General features: G+C 41.3%; 1 protein-coding gene across 1 annotated transcript; it reads right to left on the reverse strand.

Moving 5' to 3' along the window:
* Positions 1-11,268: 11,268 nt before the first annotated feature.
* On the reverse strand, positions 11,269-21,314 carry LOC118768730 (guanine nucleotide-binding protein subunit alpha-11-like). Its single transcript, XM_036515618.1, has 7 exons — positions 20,311-21,314; positions 18,808-18,992; positions 18,507-18,661; positions 16,873-17,001; positions 15,462-15,591; positions 14,953-15,106; positions 11,269-13,614 (listed from the first exon to the last, which is right to left on the reverse strand). Exons 1-7 carry the CDS (start codon positions 20,459-20,461, stop codon positions 13,403-13,405), a joined length of 1,116 nt encoding a protein of 371 aa, XP_036371511.1. The 5' UTR covers positions 20,462-21,314; the 3' UTR covers positions 11,269-13,402.
* Positions 21,315-25,493: the final 4,179 nt, after the last annotated feature.

Consider the following 25,493-nt stretch of genomic DNA (forward strand, 5'->3'; position numbering starts at 1 on the left):
GTTATTGGTGAGTCAGTACTATACCCTCAAGAAGTCTAAGATAATCCAGGTCAAATCACCAGTAAATATTGCTTTCTTGTTTTTTTTCACCATGTTTTGACTTATTTTCAGCTTCAGTATTTGTGGTCATCCAACAATCCAGCCAATTACTTCCATTAATAATCTCGTGATTCTCATTTTTCCCTTTCAGTTGATCTCTAGAAAAGGGTAGGCTACTTTATTTTTCAAAGTTTTAAAAAATGTCAGTGACTTATATTTAATAAAATTGTCAGCCTTGAATTGTGTTTACATTCTACTGCAGCGTTTCCCAAACCTCTCCTGGAGGACCCCTTGTCCTGCATGTTTTAGATCTCTCCCTGCTCCAACACAGCTGATTTAAACACTGTGGAGCAGGGAGAGATGTAAAACAGGACAGAGGACAAGGGGTCCTCCAGGAGAGGTTTGGGAAACTCTGTTCTACTGGCCTCCCTCTGCTTTGTAACTACAGTCATGCCCAGCTGTTAATCTCCTCATGATGCTGGGAGGGGCAGTACTCCTGTCTCCACTGTTGGCCGATCAGCTCTGCTATGCACCATGCACAGGCACAGCGGGGCACAGGGAGACTTGGTGTACGTATTAGTGACATCAAAATGCACAGGGGAACCTGCAATGTGTGTAGCCTGTGTGAGGCATGCTAACACCAGACGATATTTTTCCTTGCCAAGATACATATTTTTGAATGACTATTAACAAGCCTGATATAGAAAGTATTGAAGTGTAACTTCGCTTCTGCTCCAGGAGGTTTGCAGCAGGGGAGCCTCTTATTGTCATCCAAAGGCCGCACGGAGCACTGATGTGCGTTCACCTCCTGGAGGACTGGACACCCGCTATTTAGTTAATGGCTTGAAAGCTTGTATGTTTAGTGAAGGCAGTTTTATTACCGACTAGCATGATACACTGGGTAGTGTCTTTGGCTGACCCATTCTATACTGGACTTTAGTGGCACGTTTACCTTGGCAAAACCAGTTTCTTGCTTTTTTGATGAGCTCATTCCATAAAGACAAGTGACATCACAATAGGCTAACAGTTTTCTGAAACATAAAATCATATAATCCATCATGTTCTGGTTTCCTTCACCAATCTTTACTGTGAAAAATGTGACAGATTTCAGCTTCATTTGCAAAGACTGGACAGAATCAATTTGTATATGACTTCTTTCTAGAAGTGATGCTGAGTGATGCAGTAACATAATATATGTACAATATGCAACTTACACCATTCCAAACAACATATTTGTGTGTTTTTATCACACACTTTTTCTAATCAAAGAACTGGACTGGGTCTTGAATTTGCAGACTTAATAGCTACTGTAGTACATTTGAAATAAACATCTAAGCAATAACTGTACTGACACTTCTTATGAAAAGCAGCATGGCGCTGTTCTATTTTTTGGTCTGTATACAGTGTATATACTGCAGATAAGAGTAGGCCTGCTGAAAATGTTCTTGTGTGCAGGCAAATTTTGGAGAAGTTTTCAGGTTGCAGACTGAAGTTTGGATTAAATGCAGAACAGTAGCTCCTGCCATTTCCCCTGTGCAGCGTGCGGTGTCAGAGAAGCAGACAGCTTTCCTTGCTTCACTGATTCTGTGTCTGATACCAAACATCCTGGAAGAAATATAGCGAGTAGATGGAGGGAGGTAGGAGAGGAAGACAGAGAAAGTGGGGGAGATAAACAGAGAATAGGCAAAGAAGATGTGAGGAGGAGGATAAGAGGGAGTTGTGAGTTTGCTTACGCATTCCTTTTCAGTGCACAATAATTACTGGTTGCCTCTGCCAGACTGCAAAGAGTTATACATGCAGGTTTGGCAGTCTAAATTGTTAGTAATTTGCCATTATGTATTTAAGGTAATAAGACCATATCTATTAAAACAGAGGGCAATTTTATTCATGGGTAAATATTCACTAAAAATCATAAATACTCACAGAATTAAAAAGAAAAATAATGAACTGAAGATACCAGTAAAAATCAAAATCATTTTATGTCAGGAGTTAGATTGCTCAGTTATGGTATATAACTATCAGTCATGGCAAGGGTCAATTCCACACAGAGCTTAACATTGGCAAAATCACATCTTAAACCATCTTGTGTTCTAAAGTGATAAAAGCTGTAGAATCTCTCTCTCTCTCTCTGGGTAATTGCTCCAGCAAGTCAGGTGTCCAATGCTATAGCTCCCTGAAGTCATTCAGAGGGGGTCTCCATTGCATGGCTTTTGCTCTGGTAATTGGGAAGAATTCCTGCAGTCTCCAATTTTTGCTCAATTGCATTTTAATTGATTCAACCTCTCCTTTCCAGGAAGAAGGAGAATAATAAAACTAATTTCCTAATCTCTCCACAGATACTAGACAGTGTAATAGCATGTTCTAGTGAAAAAATTTAAGCAGAGCTGTCTACTGGCTATTCACAAACAGCGGGAAATCCGTGATCATGTGTGGTACCGTGTCGGTTTTTTCTACCTCGCAAACTATGCACACATGTTCAGTCATGCACATGCTCAATAAGATGCAGCACCTTCTTAGCCCTCATAATTTCCTCCCCTTTTAAGTGCGCCATCATGTTGTATTTTGTATGCACTCAATGGTTCAATTCAATTACATTCAAACAGAACATATGAAGTATTTAAGAGAATATTGATGCTTTCCTGGATGACTAACCTTGCAACATTATTACCGATGTGTCCAGTTTTCTCTATTCTTTGCATAGTTTGGCAGCTTGCATGCACAGTATCTTAAAACATTATGCTAGGGTGGTAAATTGATGTTTTTATATATTTCTATATGTTTATTTCAGCTATAGTAATATTTTTTCCATAAACATGACACATTGGTTTTAATGAAATAGTTGATTTTTGCTTTTTTCCCCACTTGCTAACATTAGGTGATGTGTACACCTTTGGGAATCAGGGTTATTAAAAATTTCCAAATGGGGAGGGTCGAATGGGACTTCAAGCCAAATAAAAGTACTGCTATAACCACATCAAACACCACATTCATGCTTTGATACTATGGAAATTCATATTTACGGAAATGCAATTGGTTAAGACAAATTAATGTTTTTGGTGTCATTGAGGATGGACTATTTACATCAAAGGGTCCTCCCACCTTTCATGGCATGAAAAAAAGAAAATGAATAGACCTGATATTTAGAATTAGTTAATGGTTGCTTCCTATCCTTTTAACGTATGCAGAGTTTTCAATTCTGAGCTGAAGTTAACAGCAAGCAGTCTCCCTAAATGATCTCAAACTCCACAGACAAAGATGGTAACAAGAACAAGACATGTGCAGTGTGGAAACATGCCATATATTCGAGAAACCAAGACAATGACAAGGATTTCAACAAAGCTTTAACAGTCCTGACTACGGTGTATGTCTGGGTTGGTGGAGAAGGAGTGGAGGATGTCATCAGTTTTCAGCAGTCATGTAGAACAACTTTCCTCTTCTATCCATGATAACAAGCAGCTTCTTACTTCTCTAACTTTTCTAGTTCCAGATTCTCCATTTGTGTAATCCAGCTCTTTAACCAACATTGATCTTTACTCTTAGCTCATAGATTGTTCTAATGCTCTGATTATTAGTGCTTTGTAATGTGTAATGTGAAATGTCAGGCCACTATATTTAGTAGTCATTTTGCGCACTGTTCACAAGGATCTATTTTAAGATCAGATTCAAATCACAGGAAGTTCCAGGACTCTTAATTTAGGAAATTACTGTGTGCTGCTGATACTTCTCAGCCTTGCCAAACACTCTATTTCTTCCTTCAGTGAAGTCAAACCACTATTATGCACCATATTGGTTTGAATATATCAATAAGATGAGATAAGTGCCAGAGTGCAGGTGCAAAATGACCACAAAGTAAATCCTGGAATAACACATTTACAAGCATGTACACGGCATACACACACATGCATTTTACAGAACTTGCATGCTGTTCAGACCAACCGTGGACCTAACAGGTGTATGTGCATGCATGTGAACATGCATATATTTTCTGTGTGTATATGTATGCATTGCGGGTTGGGGGTTGGTGACGTGTGGGTAGGGAGGGAGTCTCTCCAGAACCCCAGTGTCAGTTCCATTATAGGGCTCACAAAGCAGGAAAGGTCAGCCTCCACCACCTCTCCAAATCAAAACTCCATTAATATGCAATATGGAAATAAGAGTACAGTCCCTCTCCATTCACTGCCATACAAAGGAGTAAGTGCTCTCCTGTGCACACACTATCACACACGCACATACACATTCACACGCACAAATGAACAAGAGAGATTTGATCATACAAATCCTTATGCAGTAGTATATAAAGATGCGTCAAAGGCAACACCATGACAATTAGAAAATATTAACAACATTAGCCAAAAAAACATTAGCAACATTAGCAAATACATAGTATTTAAATGTGTATTATTATTATTATTGTTGTTGTTATTATTAACATTGATTTAATTATCATTAATTAGTGAACATTTAATGTCTTTATTTTTCATTAAAATTTTCTTAATAACCAGGGAATGTTCCTACTGCCCAGTGGAAGCACTGAACAACTTGAGGTATCATGACATCAAGACAAAGACATCAACTACAAACACAATCATTTTGCAAAGGAAGTTAATTGTATTCTGCCTGAATTATGTTCCATTGCGTAGCAGAATATGAATGAATGGTAATGTCAGCTGATACCCCTAGCTATACTATAATCTCCTTCACAAGGAGACAGGAACAGTTGGCAATTTTCACTGTTTTTCACTTTGTTTGTATATGCAGAAACACAGTACAAGTACATTTCCCTGTAGGGAAAGTTTTGAATACAACAGCAGTTTGAACAAGTCTTCTTATAGTCAAGGGCAGATGTCTAACTCATAAGTCTGTGTATAACACTGTCAACGATATGAACAGAATATGCTCAACACACATGTTCTCTACTTCTTCTGCAATACGCAATTATACCATCTCTCTCTCAATGTATAGTCAGTGTCAGGCAAACCGATTCGCTTCTCTTTGTTTTGGCTGCTGGGTCGAACATGGGTATTCTGTAGAGTTAGGTTTGCTGCCTTTGCCCTCTCGGGACTGAAGCCTGCCTGTATCTATTGTTTAACACGTATTTGTGTGGGTCCTCAGCTTTGTGTGCATGAAACAGGGCTGCAAATGTATTCTCCCCCGTGCACTTTCCACAGTTCGTGTTACCAGCTCAAGCACAGAAGCTATTGTTCCAGATTAATTTCCATTCACTCACTCAGGGGGAGAGGAGGAGGATGGGGGAGGAATAAAGAGAGGTGGGAGAGGAAGGAGGTGGAAGAGGAACAGGCAATAAAAGTAGCCTTGAGATAATAGGAAGGAGATGGATTGGAGTCCTGTAAGATTAAAAAATTCTTTCTGCTAGTGGACCTCATCATTTGGTTATTTTGGAATCTCCTTGCAAATGACTTCAGTGGCTATGCCAGTGCTTTATGGAAGTAATGGGCTTTGACAATATTATTTTGGGTTGATTTCATTTTGATTGTTGAATTTATGATATGAATCTTTCTTTTTCAACTCAAAACCTCTCTCCTTTGTCTAGTGAGCATCATGATAAAAAAAGATGGGAAAAGAAGCAGCAAAATGTGGGTTACACTTTTTCTAAAAGAGTAGTGAAGTTGTGCTATAAAACAGGCTGCTTTTCAATCTGCCAAAGACAGCTAAGGTTAGGTTCTGCCCTTAGATACATGTATCTGAATGGGGCCAGGCACCGAGGAGGGCTGAAATTCAAACAGGCCAAAGCATTTCTGTAGAATGTATGTAGGCCAGATACACATCACCACCAAGTGAAAATTAAGAATGTAGTGGAAAATGCACTGTGAGGCACAATTGGGTTAGGCAGTCAGGGTGCATCTGAGGAGGGACAGTGCATCTCCATTAATGTTCCAATTATTGATGCAATTGGTATCACATTATCCCTGGAATTCTTCAGGATAAACATTTGTTTAGTAATTCTACCACTTACTCTGTGATTGCTGAATAATTCTGGTTACATGAGCATTAGTTTTTATCTGTGTTGGCTGCATGCTCTGGTGAATAGCTATTTTACTCAAACATTATCAAGCACACACTGTATCACAGATATGAGCAGACACACTTCTTATCTTAGTTCTTTTTCTATTCCTCTCTCTTGCCTAGACACACACACAAAGTCTTGTACACACACACACAATTGCACACACCCACACACTCACTCACACACACACACACACACAATAATTGCCAAACTGCCAGCTCTAGTTTGTATGCATTTAAACAATGACAGGGACACAGACGAGATGTTCCCCTGGAGCCAAAATAGAAAACAAAAACACTCAGCCATTAAGACAGCCTGTTCTGGATTTATGCCTGTTATATGTCCTGGTGCCACGATTTTATCACTCTTTACTTTTCCATTAACTCCAGGGTCAACAGCCATAACAGAGCATGAGAGAAGAGTAGCAGAGGCTACCTGCTCTTTATTCACGCCTCACTGAGGAGAGTAGACATCTCTGTCATACTGACTGTTTTAGGTGCTTGGACAAATATTGGAACTAGTATCAATGTCATTCATTTTATTTCCACTTTTTTGGGGTACCATTGTAGAAAGACTGTGAAAAGATCTTTTCAGACACAAATAACAACATGACAGTATCATAGACTGTAAGGATTGTGTGTGTCAGGAATAAGCTAAGATCATTCCAAAAAGGAAATTGCTATTAATCTGACCCTGATGCTTTTATGTAAGAGTGGTACTGATGATACATTCATGTGATGTTGTTCAAACCTGCTATGACACTTTGCTCATATTTTCCATTTCTAAATGGAATGATGACAGCATTTTGAAGTATCTAAGCTTTATTTGACTTGTGCACATGTAATCAATTGCACAATCTATACCATTATTTATTGTAAGAAACTAAGGTGTCCCTAATGAGACTGATTTGGTGAATGCCATTCTTAAACATACCACATGAATTTATGTTGTGTGACATCTCATAATAATGTCTTGTCCTGTTGTGTATTTAATTCTCTGGCAGTGCAGTTTTTCCATTGGCCGTGTCCTGATATAAAAAGAACCAGTTTAAACCCAGAGATGAAAAAGAGACTGCTCCCCCCAATGGGAACAGCCTGTCAGGGCAGGGCCAGGACTTTGTGCTTAATGGTCTGTCTGCATGGCAATAATTTCCACGTACACACAGTCACAGAGACACAGCAGGGGGCTTGGGACTGCAATTCATCTTCATTTTAATTGGGAACATTTTGTGTGTGGTGTTTCTCAACATTAATAAACCCAAGCCCAGAGCAGTTTTGCTAAATCTAATTAATGGACTCCAACCCAGGTGACATTGGGGGAGGGGGCATCACAACAAAATGGCTCACAGAGGGAGAAATAAAAAGAAAGTGGTTAAAGAATGTAAAAGGAAGCATTAGCAAATGGTGTGAACACAGCTTTTGGAAATCATTCCACATTTATAAACGGTGGGGGGTAGGAGGCGGGACCCGATAGGATTCATTGCTGAGTTTGTTGGTGGTTATTGATGTACGGCAGGGTTTCTTTAGGACCCTGGGCCTTCTAAGCCTGCCCTGCCCCATGCGTTACACCATTAGTACAACAGTAGATGCAGGGGATTCAGGAGGGTGTTAGTTCTGTTCTCAGCGAGCCACAGGAAAGCCTCTGTCTCGTATTGTAGGGTTATCGCGGTATAAAGACCCAGCTGTCAGAGCGAATGCCGTGGATGTGTGGGGAAAACACAAAAGGCTGTTACCCTGCTGTCAAACTGATTCATCTTCAGTGAGGCTGACTTTGATTGAACATTGACAGAAATATTCCCAACACACTGCGTGTGAAGTCGCAGCAGGCTTTACCGGCAGTAAGCACTCCCTTTAGCCACTAGAGATTTACTATTTGTTACCAGAAGTGAAATGCCTTTGTGCCAAGTTCAAATAGTATAGGGTACGTTAGACAAATCTGAATTTTTGCGATTGGGTGTACGCGTTACTATTAGCATGAAAGGAAGAAGTGTCCCTCAGTGATACTGATTCAACAAAGCAATACAGGGACCTTCCTGTTTTATGGAATATATATATATTTAAACTAACATATTTCTTTCCTTCAAAAATCAAAGAGCTGAATTTTTTGGGGTTTTTTTTCCCCCAACTTGAATGGAACTGAGAACAGTGAATGAAAATACGCACAGAGTCAGTGTGATGCACGCACAAACGTGTGCGTATCTCAAAGCGGTTGCCATCAGTGACTCTCTGCTTTGAAGGACGTTAATGAGTGTGGATGGGCTGCTTTGGCAGGGTCTTATCAGCAGGTGCAGTCTGCAGCATAGGAGCAGACAGGCAGCACCTCATTGCGGCTCCACTTCGGCAGATCAGCCTGGCACCTTCCTTTCCCTCATCTCCTTGGAAATGACTGTGTGCTGCTGTTGTTGGACATTTTGGAAGATGACCACAATACTGTCTGCATTCTGTGCCACCGCTGTGTTGTCTTCACCATCTTAAGGAGGATAGGGTGAAAGGTGCTTTCCAGGCTTTAGTAGCAGAGCTTTGACAGCAGTAGCTTGCGAGTTAATTTTTCATTGAAACCAATTCTGTGGATTTTGAGATTTGGGCTGTAAATGAATGTACACATGAATGTGTCAGTGTGTGGTGTTCATAAACAAAGCCTCCTTTATGAGTTTTGATTGCTCTGTGCATCCCACCTGCTCTGAAATCCCCCATATTAATCAATCCCCCTCTTGCTCACACACAGAGGCACTGACGAATCAATCAATTTAAATGTCACACAACAACAAGCTTCCATGACAGTGTAAAAATGGAATTCATGCAGCGTTTTTAAAAATCTGAAGACTGAAAGTGCTTCGTTCAAATATCAGAAGAGGAGCAGGACTGAAACTGACTATGGGGTTTAATGAATAAGCAAGACAACCATATTCCTAACTATTTCAGTCAATTCATTATGTCAGTTCATGCTTCATATCAATTTCAAAGTGCAAATAAGACTGTTCTCTGCTGTACGACTGGCAGTAACCATCACACCCCCCACCACACACCACCCGTGACACACACATACAGAATCCACACCAACACTCACACACAAATACACACACACACACACACACACACACACATAGAGCAATTATAAGACACTATCTCCTAAACACAAAACTTGATGTTTGCTTTCAGGTTCAGGTGGTAGTGGCATTTTATACCTTTGCCGCACCACTCTGTTAGGACAACTTTAGAACAACTTCCTTCATTCTACTTTCTTGTGTTTTGAAGAAAAACACATTCAGTCTCAAACTGCAATAACAGACACGTTGTCATAGTATTGTTCAAACTTGACAAAGTGCAGGAAAGGCATGCAGAAGGCTACAACTACATTTAGGAAAAATATCAAAAAAAAAATTGAGTACAACCAACCACTTCTGTGTGATTCTGGGCAAAATCTCCAAGAATCACAGTCACTTCATAAATCAATACCTTTCAACCCCAAGGCGACAGACATAAGAGCTAAATGTCACCCCAAAGGGCTTAAGAGAATCTAGCTAAGTCTTACTATGATAAGCATTAACACATACACATTGTTAAAAAGGACCTCAAACTACATACCTATTAATTGTGGCACACAGCTTAAACTGATCTTACGTCATCACTGGATCAATATCATGGCCTTCCTGGTTGTTTTCAGCACATCGACATCTTCACATGTGTAACTAAACCTGTGCTAGTAATTTTGCAAAAGCACAAAGGAAATACTCCTATATAATGAGAGGAAAGCCATCCTGCTCTTTAAAACCAGTACCATTATGGATGGTTGTATGTATCTATCCCAAACAGCTGGCTAGCGAGCAAAAAACCCGTTGTCCCCCCATTGTCTTTAATCAAAGTTATGGAAAGGTGGAGAGCACAATTAGGGGAGAAGAGTGGCAGACACTTCTAATGAGGCATTTCTCAGCTTGACAAGGTAGTGGCTCTGGCGAGGTGGCAGTGCCACGAGCCTGTCGTTTCCTGAGAAGATGACACACACCGCGCACCCAGCCGTGAGAATGTCAGCTCATCCGAGAGAGAGTGACAGTCGCCAGGGGCAGCAGCTCAAACTCCCACCGCAGTGCACTGTGATGGCACGCCGACTCTCCAGTGGACCACAGCCCACCCACGGCTCTCTATCACGCTCTACGTGTCTATTAGTGCCATTTGCATTCAGGACAAAGTCATATGCTAATGCTACAGATATCGTCCTGGTGTGGAAATGATGGCCCAGGCAAGTATCCCAGTGGCCGCGGCTCTAAATGGACGGTAATGCCCTCGGAGTTGTGCTATCCAGATTGTGTATTCTATGAGTGGTCGTACGTGCTACTCCTGAAGCCCCTCTGTGAAAGGTCATTTCACCCAAGCTCTGACGGATATTATGGAAAACTGATTAAATTGCAGTTGCTAAAGTTCACATTTTAAACAGCTGACAGCTGGAGAAAGTGAAGAGCCAACGAAGGGCAAACCGTCGATGTACCATGTTCTAGAGCACAAGCTTCCACAAATATGTTTCACCATCACAATTGGGACGAGATAGCAGATAGTAGTATTTATTGCATATTTCTCCTAATGGCTGCTGAAAAAACATTCCACTTGAATCTTAATCAGCACAATCCATGTTTGGAATTAATGATAAATGTAATAAATTGTGATGTAAACAAGAATCAATTCAAATGACTATTTCCCACAATTCTCTGATGTAAAAGATATTTTATGTAACTTCTTAACACATGATTACTTCCATCATATTCCCCATGTAAGCACCTACTTATTTACTCTTCACTTAGTTTTCACTTTCAGTGGGACTGCCACATTCCATCACACATTCCAATTATGAACAGACACAGTAGTGAAGTGGATGTCAACTTCCTGTCTAAAATCCAGTCTTGCCTGCACATAACCAAGCATTACCAAAATCTTTTACCCCTTCCTTGCATTTTTTCTCAAGACATATAACAGAGTACAATGTGTTTGCCAAACAAACATGCAAACTGTGAAATCTGATAAGTATTTTCCATCCATTTGACAAATTTTGCATCAAAGTATTTGAAAAAAAAGGTCAATTATTGCTTTAAACAATTAAATAATCCAAGTTCCCACAAAGTTCCCACAACAAAAAGTGAGGCTACCATTCAGAGGGTACGATAATTATCCATTCCATATCTCTATCCGAAACCTGTAATTGCTTTCAGTGTTGGATCTAATTAGAGGGGAAATATACAAACTTATTTTTTTCCTGTCAACATCATCTCTTTGCAGCATCTACATTCCATCTTGGGACTTCTGATAAATACCTCTCCTTTTTTACAAAAACAACATCCTTCCCTTCTATCATCATGGTTAATGTTCCTATTCCACACAGATTTGCGACTAGCAATAAATACCTGTCCCTTTTACAAGCCCAACAGGCTTCCCTCCTAGCATTATTATTCTTATTTTTATTCTATGTGGAGACTCTGTAGTCCGATTCCCCACACAGTACCTCCTTCAGTTTGGAGAGTAGAATGTGATGATCACGGAACAGAGCATATTAGTGCTCAATCACAGTACGTGGTTGTCACTAAACTCACTTTGTCATACAGGGGTACACAGTGCCACACATTTGTATTTAAATATTGAGAGCTGCACTGGGCGTAGGACACCCCTGTCAAATGTGCAGAGAGAGAATTCATTGTTGGACAACTGGGCCCCTGCTGCACAGCCCCACGGTTGGACACAGCTGTGGTCATTGTGCACCTCTCACCAGTCTGATGACAGGTGTAATGACGAGAGCTGGGTGCAACCCTTGAACCACAGCGGAACTGCTACTTTCCACTTTAATATCAACTGTCAGTAGCATTGAGATCCCATGGTGCCGGCTTACTGTCTGCTGTGCTGGAGAGCAATTTTTAGGGAGCCATCACCTCATTCCTAACATCACCAATTAGCACAAGTATGAAAATATGCAGCATGGCTTTTTCAGCTGTAGTTTTGTCTGCGTTACTCCATTTACTTTTGGTGAACTACAGTACGTACACATCAGGAGGTAGGTATGAATCTGAATAATGGGACTCATAAATAATTAGAGTTATAGCCTCAGTAGCCTCACACCCAGTGATAAAATTCCGTGTGTGTGTGTGTGTGTGTGTATGTGAGGGAGGTGCAGCTTTTACAGGAGATCCACTAATGACAATAACTTGTTTTGGGGAGTCAGTGATGACTACAGCTCAAACAACATACACTAGAGAAGAGGAGCTGGAGAAGGCCATATTGTCAGTCCAGTTTTTCAACCAATGCCTGTCAGAGAGAGCTTTTACAGAACATCCTATGAACTTCCATAACATCCTTTGAGTTCAGAGTTCAGTCCTCGCCCTGGACCACCCACAGTGCAGTCGTGGTATAGCTTTCTTTTCAGCAGTGTTCTCATTCACTTAATTGCATCCTTAACTGGATCCTAGGAATTTAATTAGATATTTTAATAGTTTTCAGCCTCGACAACACTACTGGAGATTGGCAGAGGGCTTAATTAGCAGTTTGGCTTCGAAGATGTAAATACCGTCCTCATTTAAACATTCTCATCTGAAATTTGATACATTGATACACTGACGTTCTTCCCTCTGTGACTAAACACACAGTACTGGCTCTCCCCTCCATTCTGTTGAGGGGGGAGAGGATGCTGCTGAACACATGCGAGTGGTAAAGTGATCAGAGCTCACTTCTCAAAAAAGCATGGGTCCATCCTGGACTGAGCAAGCTGCATCTGTGTCCCCTGCACTAGCCAATCAGCATGAGCCCCGTGAATAACAAAGGCTGCCCTCTCCTTCTGTGATGTGACTACCCGCGCACTTTGTTCTGACATCACAGTATCAAACAGCCAAGCTGCCACCCAGAGGTCACATCCAAGCTGTAGAGAGTTCAAAGATTTCATTCTTTTCAGAGATCCGAGTGCACCAGAAAAGGAAAGATTTTTCTCCGCAGCGAGCACATGAGCGATGCTTCTCGTAACACCCGTTATACTAGCTTTTGTAACCAAATCTTTTTTTAACAGCTGAGGCAAAACATTTTTCAGCAACCCGGTATTAACAGCAAAGTAGAAGGGATTCAAATTCTCCACATATTCAGCCTCATGAGGTCACTTCGGGGAATCCGTTGGTGGCGTGCGCCTCAGAACAGCGACCCGGGCCTGGGACGGGAGCTGCTCCTCTGGCGCTCCTCCAGGCCCTGCTTAAAAGTATTCTTCCAGCAGTAATGGATTCCTCCAGGGAACCTCCCGACTGTAAGAGTGTGACTCATCCGCCGCTCAGCGGTCCTGACTGAGCCACGTGCTCCGGCTCGGCGGGGGCGAGCGAGCCTCTCAGATCAGGTAGTACTCCTCCAGGGACTTGATGAGCACCGTGTCTTTCACATCGCTGAAGACCTTGCGGATGTTGTGCGTGTCTGTGGCACAGGTGAAGTGGGAGTACACCGTCTTGTTCTTCTCGTCTGTCCTCTTCTCCTTATTCACCGCCTGCTGAATGTACATCCTCTGGATGAAATCCATGGCTGCCGGGGCATCGCGCCTCCTCCCTAGGAGAGAGCAAGAGAGGAGACGAGAGGGGCGGACTAGTTATTTAAAAATAGCAAAAGGGAAAGGGTCAGAAGGGAAAGAAGGGGGAAACTAAGCAATTCTTTTACAGGGGACTGGACTGAAAGACAGAGAATTACGAAGGGAGGGAAAGAAAAAAGTAAAGAACAAAAAGTAAAAATAAGGAAGAAAATAGAGGTATATTGTGAGACTATTAAATCCACAGCCTTTGTGCTTTCTTCCCATACAAATCTAATATTTCTCACACACAAAAGTGGTGGATAATACACATAGATACCTGAGCCTCCACAGTTCAGCATTAGATTGCTTGCTGGAATATATACGCATGTATTTGTGGATATAAATACGTTACCATACAGTGTAAGTGTTACACTTGAGCCCAGTGGATGAGAGACTATTTATGTTGGGATATTCGTTTGGGATGCAACAGGTGGGGCGTGAAAAAAGCAGTGAATTCTGTCCCTCCTACAGTTCAGCCAGATGGAGAGAGCAACTTCTCTTTTCCCCCAAGGAGCTCCCTGGCAATACACATAGCTGGGTATATATATGGTTGCCATGGGTAACAGGGGGAGACAGACTGAGCAGAGCAGAGGTATAGCAGAGAGTCATGGGAGATTCAGCCCCCTACAACAGTGCATGAGTTCTACAGTCTACACCCCTGCTGAGCATGGCCAAAGCTACTTTGGTTTTCCATCCATAGTCAACACAAAATGACCTGTTCTCACACTCCAACAAAGCCCCAGTCTGGTTCCTTGGCAGAAAAAAACAAGCGGATAATTTTAGCTATTGTATGAAATGGAATGGTTTGTCATGGTGCTGGGGACGTCTGTCATCAACAAGGACACAATGTTTCCAACAGAGAAATGAATCACAAAAGTAAGGACATCCAAGTTAAAAAACAATCTATCAAACTTAACTAAATATATCATCCTCTCAAAAGAAACTATCACAGAACCTTTCATGGAGCAAATTAAGGAAAATGACTGCAAAATTACAACAAAACCAACAGCATAATACACCAGCATTTGTTTGAGAACTGCAAGTGCCTTGACCATTTCAGTGATGAGGAAACAGCGCAGAGTCAGAGGGAAAGCACTAGGGAGGCTTGAACCTTTCAGTGCAGCAGACATTTACTAGAGCCTGTGTTAAGGGGGGGCGTTATGTGTCGACACACTAAGTGTGCATGGCCATGAGTGCCCGTATCTGTGGGGTCTGCGCAGTAGACATTTACAAGAGTCTGTGTTCAGGGAGGCCACCCTGGCACTAAGTTAAAGAGCACATGTGTGAGAACTGCTGTGTCTGGGGGCTCCCCTCTGTACCTGTGAACGCGGGAAAGTAGGTGTGCAGGTCCGAGGTCTGGATCTTCTCAGCCAGGATGTCCATCTTGTTGAGGAAAAGAATGATAGAGGCGCGGACAAACCAGGGCGAGTGAATGGTGGTGTAGAACAGCGCCTTGCTCTCCTGCATGCGGTTCTGGTGGGGGAGGAGATTGCAACAGAGGTTAATGAGCTGAGAAGGAGACAGAAAAAGCAGAGGCGAGAGATAAACGGCTTAGCGCACCCTGATAAGGGAGGAGAGGGGGAGCTCAATACCCCGAGACGCAGCAGAAAGGGACAGAGTGTGGGGGGTACGCGAGGAGAGAGAGGGACCGAATGCCAGGGGCACAGAGGAAGGTAAACACAGGAGTCATGGAGGCTGAACTGAAATGAAATACATAAAATAAGAGCTGATATTGAGAATATTGGTTTAGATATGCAGCAGCAGATGCACTGAACGAGGCTGCAAGCCAAACAGCAAGGCAGACACACAGACGGAGGCGAACTCTCACATCGGTCTCTTCCTCCTCCAGGACCTGGTCATACTCGCTGAGTGAAGCCAGGAAGATGAGGGAGGTGACGTTCTCGAAGCAATGGATCCACTTCCGCCGCTCCGACTTCTGACCCCCCACGTCCACGATCCTGAACAGACAAGGATGGTATACCAGGGACATGGGCTGGGGTGTCAGGGCAATGCGAAAGAGTTCCAGAAACACTGTTTCTCTCATTAGTGCTGGAATAAGTCACATGAGCAACCTACATAAAAATGTACCAGCTGACTTTCTTTGCAAGTACAATACCTTGGATACCTTTGACAATGAAATGAATTTAACAACGCAATTCATGACGGTGAAGACATTTAAGTTTATGCCTCACGTGATAATTGCGTCACATCACTGCTGCATGTCTTCAACTTTAGCTATGCAAAGAAACATGCTGCACAGTTCAGAGGGAAGGAGGACAGGGGCACATAACAAGATCTGATGTCAGAAACACAAGCCCAGGGACACGCACCAACACAAATAAAGGCGCCCTTTATCAATAATGGTCGTGACACTGTGCGTGGCGAGCCGCCTGCCTAGATGAAGCAGCTGGCCAGGTTGCCTAATGAGCTGCTGGTGTCTGTGATGGTGAGCCTGGCAAATCCCCCCAGTGAGTCTGACTGCTCTCTTCTCTCCTGCTGTCAGACATCAAACCTGTTTTTCACAGTTTGTCTTCTGGGATTCACAAGCTCTCAAGCTACATATTGCATTCAGCACCAAAAGAGCTTAATTACAACTCCATCTACAACACTGTACTGTGTGCTGCATGTCTGTGTTGAATGTCTGACTGAAATAAATCACTAAAAAGAGACTGCCACCTCACACTCTACTGGGGTGAGAAAAGAGACATGAGTAATATTTAAGCCATAGTTCTTTCAGGGTTTTCACATTGTTATTTGTAATGATCCCATGTAAATATGCTATATGATCATGTAAATGAGACCTTTGAAAAAGCCAGGGACACAACATGTGACAATATTACTACAGGAGCTAATTCATTTAACTATCCTAATCTAAATTGACAGACAGTGTCTCCCTTTCCATAATCTTTTTCACCTGTAATCGTGTACTGAGCCCTGAGTAATTATTCCACAGCACAAAAATGTACACATTTAAAAACACACTGCCATTCTTCCTACACACACATGAAGGAAGGACCGAACACTGCCGGAATAGGAACACCAGTTTTGTTACAGTGCAGCATGACTCACTCTCTGTTAACTGCTGGAGATCTGTTTTCAGCTACGCCAGTCTCAATAGATGCTTGATATTTCGCATCTGAGAAACACGGCATTGGCTGCACTGATTAATCAGCACTGTGTGAAGAGGGCTCTGTGACAGTGACCGTGACCTATGGCGAAGTGAGTGGATGTGAGCCTACCTGAGAGAGATGCGCTCCACCGAGAAGGAGTAGTCGTTGATGCCCGTGGTGGGGACTCGAACCCGCAGCACATCCTGAGCAGTGGGGATATAGTCTGGGGCAGCTATGCGGTCCAAATTGACCATGTAACTAGAGTGGGAGGAAGGGCTGTTATTAGCAGGTGATGGTACTTCATTTCGTTTGTATCCTGAAAGGTACCTTGAAGAGTTGTTTGACAGGTGTCTTGTTACACCCATCCTTGACGCCCTGGTCACTCCTTTTGAGAATTCTGGTAACATTTTACTCAAGCAAAGGAGTAGGCACGTGAAGCATTATAAGTGCTGCGTAAGGCATAACATTGTTCGTAAGTATTCCTATACACTTAACAAAACTTGAATTTGCATTTATGGCAGTGTTATCAGACCCTCAAATTTGGGAGTAATGCATTTGTTCACTTTAAGTTTGAATGAAAAGTGTGAAGGATGAAGACTGAATTGCTGTTGTCATCATTCTGATGGCTTTTTCTGCTGTAATCCACAGGTTACTGTCAATTGCATTCCGTGTCTGCGGTTATCCATGTGGCAGCTTTAGTCATAGTGTAAATGCAATAATCACTTTTAAATGATCTGAAGACAAGCGAGGAGAGAGGGTGAACCACACCTGTCCTATGGAATCAATTGCAATGGATGAACAAAATATATTAACTGTCTGTATCCTGGTTGTGTATACTGAAATAAAGCACTATATGATAAACACATTAGAGACAGAAAACACACTTCTCATATATTATAGATCACAGTCAACCCTAAAGACTCAATGGCATGTCTAATTCTTTAACACATTAATTTCCTGGGAAAAATTACAGTCAGTCATTAAAAACACATTAAGTATAGCACATGAACAAACTCATACAAATAAAAATCTATGATAAGAAAAATGATAAGCAAAAAACTGAACTATAGTTTTGAGAGACTTGTATCATATACAAACAGAATGATGATAAAATGAATTGACAGTGTTTGGTACACAAGGTGTGGCCTGATGCATGCACTGGTAAGAAATTGTTGAAGTGAAACTAGAACATTCCATTCCCCAGGCTGAGTTCAACATGGCTGGTTAATGATGATATACATTTGTGAGGATCTAGTCCCCTCTACTGGTGCAGTATTGCAATAAATTGAGAAATGGTAATTGTTGCTGTTTTGGACAACCACGTTGGCACCGTTTGGTAAATGCTGAGACATGGTGATTTCAGATCTACATATACTGTTTAGATTAATAGTTTGAGATGAAGGGGACAAATTTATTCTTCTTCTGTCTGCTACAGTGCATACAACAGTTCTTTAATTCACATATTCACTGACATACCAACAGATTCCTCATACATGTGTACTCAGCCCCCACAGAAATTCAAAGCTGATCAATGCTAAATGAGGCCAAATAATATTGTTACATTAATAATAGTAATGTAATATTGATGCAATATTTGACACATTCCTTAATGATTGACCTCCAACCAATAATTTGCTGTTGTACTGTAATATAAACAGTGGAGCCTATCAACTTTCACTGGAATCTTTCAATCAGGTTATTGTTCATTTATCTATCCTATAGATTTTCCTGTTGTTGAGGAGACAGTGCCCATCCATACTTACTACTCGGTGGAGTCCAGTAGCTGGTACTCCCGGCGGCGGCTGTAGCAGTTCCTGAGGCCAGAGTCAGCCCATAGGCGGCGGATAGCATCCACGTATCCCCTCTCCAGCTGGGTGACTTGTAGGGTGTCCACATTCAGCACAAACTGAGCGTACATCTGAAGATGGGACCAACAGCAGCAGTCAGGCATCCAGTGCCAGTTACACAATCTCTAGATGGGGGTGGGGCAGGGGACTCTATTTGATATGGCTCATGGCAATTGTTTGAATGAGCTGAAACAACACCATGCACCCTGGTTGTCACCTGGTTCTCTTGGTTGGCATATGGGATCTTGAGGGTGGTCATGGCAGACACCATGGCCTTCATAGCAGTGAAGATGTTCTGGTAGACCAGCTTGGCGAAGGCCCGGCGCTCCTCTTCACTGTAGCCTTTGCCATGGATGATCCTCATCTGTTTGATGAAGGTGGTCTTCCCACTCTCTCCAGTCCCTGGAGATGGTGACGCAGAACACAGCGGGTTAAAGGGAAGATATTGAGAAAATGAAAGGGAAGAGAAGGGGAGAGGAGGACTCTGAACACCAAGCAAACAAAGGCCTGAATCAGTAAAAAGATTTTTGTTTGTACTGTTATCCATACTTTGAACAATCTTGATAGCGTCTAAGAAGCCAAGTTACAGTGGAGTTTGTTTAGTCTGAGCACAGCAACTGAAAGATGCCGGTTTGACTTCTGGTGTTGTGAAACTGGTGAGGAGTTCCTCTTGTCTGTTTTTTGTGTCTCTCTCAATCTAATGTGACAACACCTGACTGTGGTTTCTGCAGTGTCCACTAAGAGAACTCAGCCATCAGGCAGCATCAATTCCTCATTATTTAGCCAGTCAGGAAGATAACACTAGAGTTTTCACTTACATTTTACAAAAAAAAAATAATTGTCAGAAGAACACTCTGTAACCCATGTGGTTTCACACCGACGCTATTTAATGATGTGTTCTACAGTTATATGCGCTCTATCAATATTTCTACAAGAAAGACACCGTTTGTGCAGGTGTACAACATTTTTTGAATTAGCAGCGTGCTTTGTATCTAAACTTTAACAACATGCCACACTGCTGAGTTGTGAAGAATGATTTATCTTCTCTCCCAGCGTATACCCAAAAGGGTGATGCACGTGTCCTAAAAGAACTTGGATTATATGTCGTCCTTTTAAGTATGATAGCTGTGACACGGTTTGCCCTATTGGCCTGGTAATACTCGCGGAAAACAAGCTTTGTCGATGTTGGGACGGCTTCGTGCTGTTTTATTTCATTCCTTCTTCTTGGGTGTCCTTACGCGCAATTCCAGTGTGAACTGCGTGGTGTTTCGTTTAAAAGTGAACAGAAAGAACAAACACCTGCACATACCGAGCACTTCCTCTGAGTTCTGATCACAAGGGTAAATCTGAGCACAGACCCACAACCATTCAACTAACCATTACCACACCATACTTACGAAACCGCGTCGCTGATTCAGAGCTCAGCCTCCCTTGGTACGTCTATTTACACCAACAGTGTAAAGTTTGTCTGTTTTGTGCGGCAGTCTCACTAAATTTCATTCTTCTCGGGATGCATGACTTTATTGGTTTAGGCATAATGATTAGGGCACTTCATTGGATTCAAATAAAGCAAAAGCCTGGCAATAAAATGCTACTGTTAAGATGGAATACATGAATTCGAACAGAAAGTAGGAAGACAACGGGAAGAAGCAAAAAAGTTTTATTTTCCCCCGAAATGCTGCTACAATAGCTAGATTTTCGAAGTGTAATAATGACTCACCAAGTAGAAGGATCTTTATTTCCCTGCGCTCTTTCTTTTTCTGCTGTTTGAGGATCTTTCTTATTTCCTTGTCCACAGCGATGTCTTTTCTCTCTTCCTCGGTCAGGCAACACACACACGTCCTGTGGCACCATCGCCAACACCCATCCATATCTGAACACAAAACTTAACGCCAAACTTTGTACGTAAAATGTGTAGCTACACGATTACATTTAACAACAGTCAGGACCGCGCCATCGTCTTCTCGCGCTGTGGAAATGGAGTCGTTTTCAGGCGTGGCTACGATGACAATGTTTAAAAGACGCAATGTATTTTAAAATTTGCTGGTAAGCGTCTTCAACCGAAGTATCGGGATTAATGAGACATCTGACTTGCTTAAAGTTTGGAAAATCAGTCTTTTCCTCCTGTGGTGTGCTCGGAGATGTTCAGTTTTTCAAAGCCAACGCAATTTTCAGTGGAGACGGATTTCCAGAAAGGAATTGATTCGCGATCATTTGTTGTTGGTCTCTGTCCATGGTACAACAACAACGACACAAGATTCTTCATGATTCTATCTGTCTATCTATGTTTTTCACTCTGCAGAAACCTGTGTCATCTCTGAATCGCGGAGTTTCCCGATTGCAAAATAACAAGCCGTCCACGATTGTTCCGGTCATAAAAATATAAAACAAATTGTTAATAAACTAAAACAAATAAATGACCGAAGTGTGGGAATAAAACTTTACCCCTCACTCTAACTCGTTTGCTTCGATGGTCGCTACACCACTTTTGAGCTGTGATTGCAAGTATCAGATTCAAAAGGCTTTCAAAAGAGAAACACGACCCATCTTCCCTTAGGTTGTAATTCCAACGACGTGAGAATTGTATTAAACTGTACGTGTTGTATTCAAGTATTACCCCCAAGTTTGTTTCAATTATATCCTTGCATCCCTAAGCTTGTGTGTATTAAAGAACATCTGCACTTATGGTAAAACAAACAAACAACAAAACTATCTCTACCGCGCCGTTTCCTTGAGTCAGGCTTGCTTATGAATGGAATTTGCCTTCGGCGAATGTTATGGCAGATTCTACACGATGGTTATTTGCTCGTCAGTGACTCATCCCAAGATTTCAGTCATTTTCAGAGCTTCCTATTCCTTACAGGCAAAATATAAACCATAATTGACTTTACCTCCGACAGACCCCTAATAAAAACATACACTAATAATTACTATAACGATATCCTGCTGTTGCTGTGTAGACTAATTGTCTTGAGGAGTCCTGATTTGAGAAGGAAGTGACATTGGTAGTACGTTGTACATTGAATATGTCTCCAGCTATAAACTGTAGCATATAAACAACATTCTTCTAAAAAAAAAGTCAATGTCCAGAAACGGGTGACCACACCATTAAGTATGTATGGTACTATAGGTATTTGTCTCTCCCTCATTCCCTCTCTCACTCCTTGGCTGTCTCTCTTTTTTTCCAACAGGCAGAACCGGTTGGGTAAGGCTTTCACGGAGCTGTCAATAGGTCACAGATGTTGAGATTGCCTTGAGTTCCATACATAGTCATGAATGAGAGAAAGAGAGAGCGAGGGATAGGCGAACGATGGAAAGAAAAGAGGAAAGTCCCTTCTTCTGTTCCAAGTTGCGGGAAATCGGGAGCCTATCCTGATAACCCTAGGGCAGGGCTGAGAGCACACAAAAACAGCCCTGCACACTGAAGACCGAGGCTCTGGGGATGGGAAATAGAGTAGAGTACAAAAGAAAAGAAGACAGGAGAGGACAAAAGGAACTCCCATATTGTTCTTGAAGCTTTCAATTATTAGTTTCAATAATTTTTTTCCTGTATTTAGTTGTGTATTGAGTTGAGTGTCTCTGTGTGTAGCAGGGGAGAGAAAAGTAGACAGAGATATGTTTGGCTTTTAAAATCCCTCTTTAATTGATATATTAATCCAAAATGGTGTCCAGCCATCAAAATATGGAAGGTTTCACATGCACATGCAGCTTGGGTATTGATATAGCAGATGTCACAACATCAAAGTAATGGATTTGACAGAGAATACCCCATTCCTACACAGCACTGAGGCTTAGATGCCTACAGGTATTCCCTATAGAAGTGACAACAATCATCCTGAGGTCTGACTCATTACAAACATTAAGTTATGTACTATCTAACCTTATATGAACATATAGAATTTGCACACAATCTCACATGACTACTACCTCTTTCAGTTTTCTTCTTTTCTCCTATTTCTTCTCACTATCTTATTGTGCCTGCCACATTACATTGTTTATAATGTTTTGGCCAGACCAATTTACATTTATTACCCATTTTTATAAACCATTGCTACACATGCTCATTGTAACCAAGGGCATTCTGCCCTAGCAGGCCATCATTTGATCATGATGGCCTTCTTAGTTGTGCATGAAATATAGCCAACCAGCTTGCTAAGCTCTTAACAAAAAGGTTATTAATAATGCTTATAAAGTTATAAGGTTATAACACAGCAATATAACCTTGACAAGGCTAGTTAGCTAACTAAGCGGGACACTTGGATCTGCACAGTATTAACTGGTGAATGAAACTGTATTTGTCAGTACAGTACTGCTTACTGGTCTAAGCATCTAAGCATTCTTTTTTGTGTGTGAACAATGTTTATTTTACTTTACAAAAGGTGTACAGACATATTACCTGACAAGAGGGAAGTGGTACAATTAGTAACATATTGTACATATAAGCATGTACACAGAGAGACTGTTGACTATTAATATTTCCCAAAGGTTATGGTTTTAGGCATTGCACCATGCAGTTTAGCTGAAGATCTTTCAAATACCGCTGTGGTCTCTGAATAAGAAGTTTCATAGAAAACGATGCCTTTAAAATAGTCTTTTTGCTGTTATGAGCACTGTGAGTAGAAGTCTATGATTAAAAATGGATAATTGCAAGTTTGCATCATCATTTAAAAGAAAAAGTGAGGGTAAGGAAGAAATTGAGTCACCACTGATATCAGACATACCAGACATTATTTTCATATTGTATAATTATATCAAAACCATTTCCTCGGACAGAGAATTCTGAAGGAACAGAGGATATTATCAGTAGTTCTGTCTCTTTTTAAACTTAATGATACAAGTTACTCTAGCTTAACATCAGTATGTAAGGTAGCCAGCAGTCATTATGTCTATTTGAATGAATATGAGATGCAATGAGGTTGAACATCAGGCAAAAAAGATCTGTTTTCAACTCAAAAATGAGTTTGTGTTGTGAGTCATGTCCATTGAGCTAATGACCAGTTTTTGTTTTCATGAATAAGTGTCACATAGCTGGTAACTTCATGTATTCAACAATAAAACCAGTCCTGTGACTCTGAATACGGTTACAGTATAAACACTGAGTTTGCTATGTAACCTATTATCTTCAGAATAGTCTGCCTAACCACAGCAATTACAAATATGGTTGACAAGGACTTTTGCTTTCTGGCTAGTTAGTTTATATTCTAGTTAGTTCATCTTCATTTGGATAGCTAGCTAAATCTTCAATAAATTACCATTTGCTAGTGAGAGAGTAAGTACTCAGTAATCTGGTATTTTTGTACATGCAATGTGTTTTTGCTGAGAAGATTACATAAGGAATTTCACAAAAACAATCAAAAAACAAACAAGCAAATGAAAATTAAAATCAGAACATATTCAGCACCAGTTCTCCTTCATGCACAGAGTACAGGTTATCACACACCACCCAGCCTCAAAGGTTAGTCATTCATTAACAATGTGTACTGCTGTTTAAATCTGGGATTGATCGGAAAACACAGGCACATTACTAGTAGGCTTGTACCATCCATTTTGTTCATCTGGTTGTCCATATGGCCATATTGGCCTGGAAGAACACAAAATTTATCAGTAAAAAATGGGAAGTACACGTGTATTTCAAATTGTAGATAAGATTGACATCATTAAATTCAGCACGAATGAATACTGAACAATCCAAAAGAAAGTTAAAAAGAGATGCCAGTCAGTAGCAGTCTACACACACACACACATGCCTCACAGTGTCCTCTGTGGTGCTAAAAGCAGAACTCAAACTAGGGCAGCTTAGTCCAGAAGACATCCCGTGGAAATGGTTCTGTGGAGGACCTGCCTGACCTTTTAGGCAGTGGGTCACAGCTTGGACCTCCTAACTGTACCAGAAGGCCCTGAAAAGCTACTGTAGTCATGGTGTTATCAATCTAAAAGACACTTCTGGAATTACAGGCCATCTATCTTGTCCTTACAAGCAGTTCACTCAGGAATTCTTACATTCCAGTGAATATTAGTGTACCTTTATTGTCATGTGTAGGCTATTAACAATACAATGAAATACTTGTGCTGTGACTCTCTCTGCCTTAACATGAAGGGCACACCGTCACAAAACCAGCAAAGAAGGATACTGCAGACCTACACAGACTATGTACACCTTGCACATGTAGATATACATAATATACACAGAATACAGTACACAATACCATTACATTATATTCACAGAATCCAGTATGCATTATTTACACGGAATACAGTACATGATAACATAACGTTATATACACATAATACAGTACACAATAACATTACATATTATACAACGACAATGTGCAGTGCTCATGGTTGCGTCAGCTGTTCAGCAACCTGATTGCCTGTGGGAAGAAACTGTTACGGAGACGGGTAGTACGCGATTTGATGCTCCGGTAGCGTTTTTTGGATGGAAGGAGCGAGAACAGATCATGAGCGGGGTGGTTGGTGTCCTTAATGATGTTTTGGGCTTTCCTTTTGCATCGAGCAGTGTAGATATTATGGAGTTGTGGTAGTTCTGTACCAATGATTTTTGCTGCTGTCTTTACAGTCCTCAACCAAAGAAAATAATTTCATTTGATCAACCTTTGAACATACTGAGCTCACCAAAAATGTTTGACAAAATTCAAGTACTCATATCAGAAATTTGAAAGATTTTTTAATCCCTTCCAAAAGGAGTCAAATTTAAGATGTAATTATGCTATATTCCCACAAGGTGTCATCCTGGTGGTTATCTGGGTTTGCTTGTGAAGGTTGTTGTTTACAGAATTATACATAATTGAAAATCAGAGAATGTATGAATATTGCCACAGGTGTATTGTATGGAGGGTTATACAAGTGAGCAATTACACTTTAGAGCATTAGCAGTATCCCTTT

Source organism: Megalops cyprinoides, chromosome 2 (genome assembly GCF_013368585.1).
Source record: "Megalops cyprinoides isolate fMegCyp1 chromosome 2, fMegCyp1.pri, whole genome shotgun sequence".
In the NCBI taxonomy this organism is placed as follows: Eukaryota; Metazoa; Chordata; class Actinopteri; order Elopiformes; family Megalopidae; genus Megalops; species Megalops cyprinoides.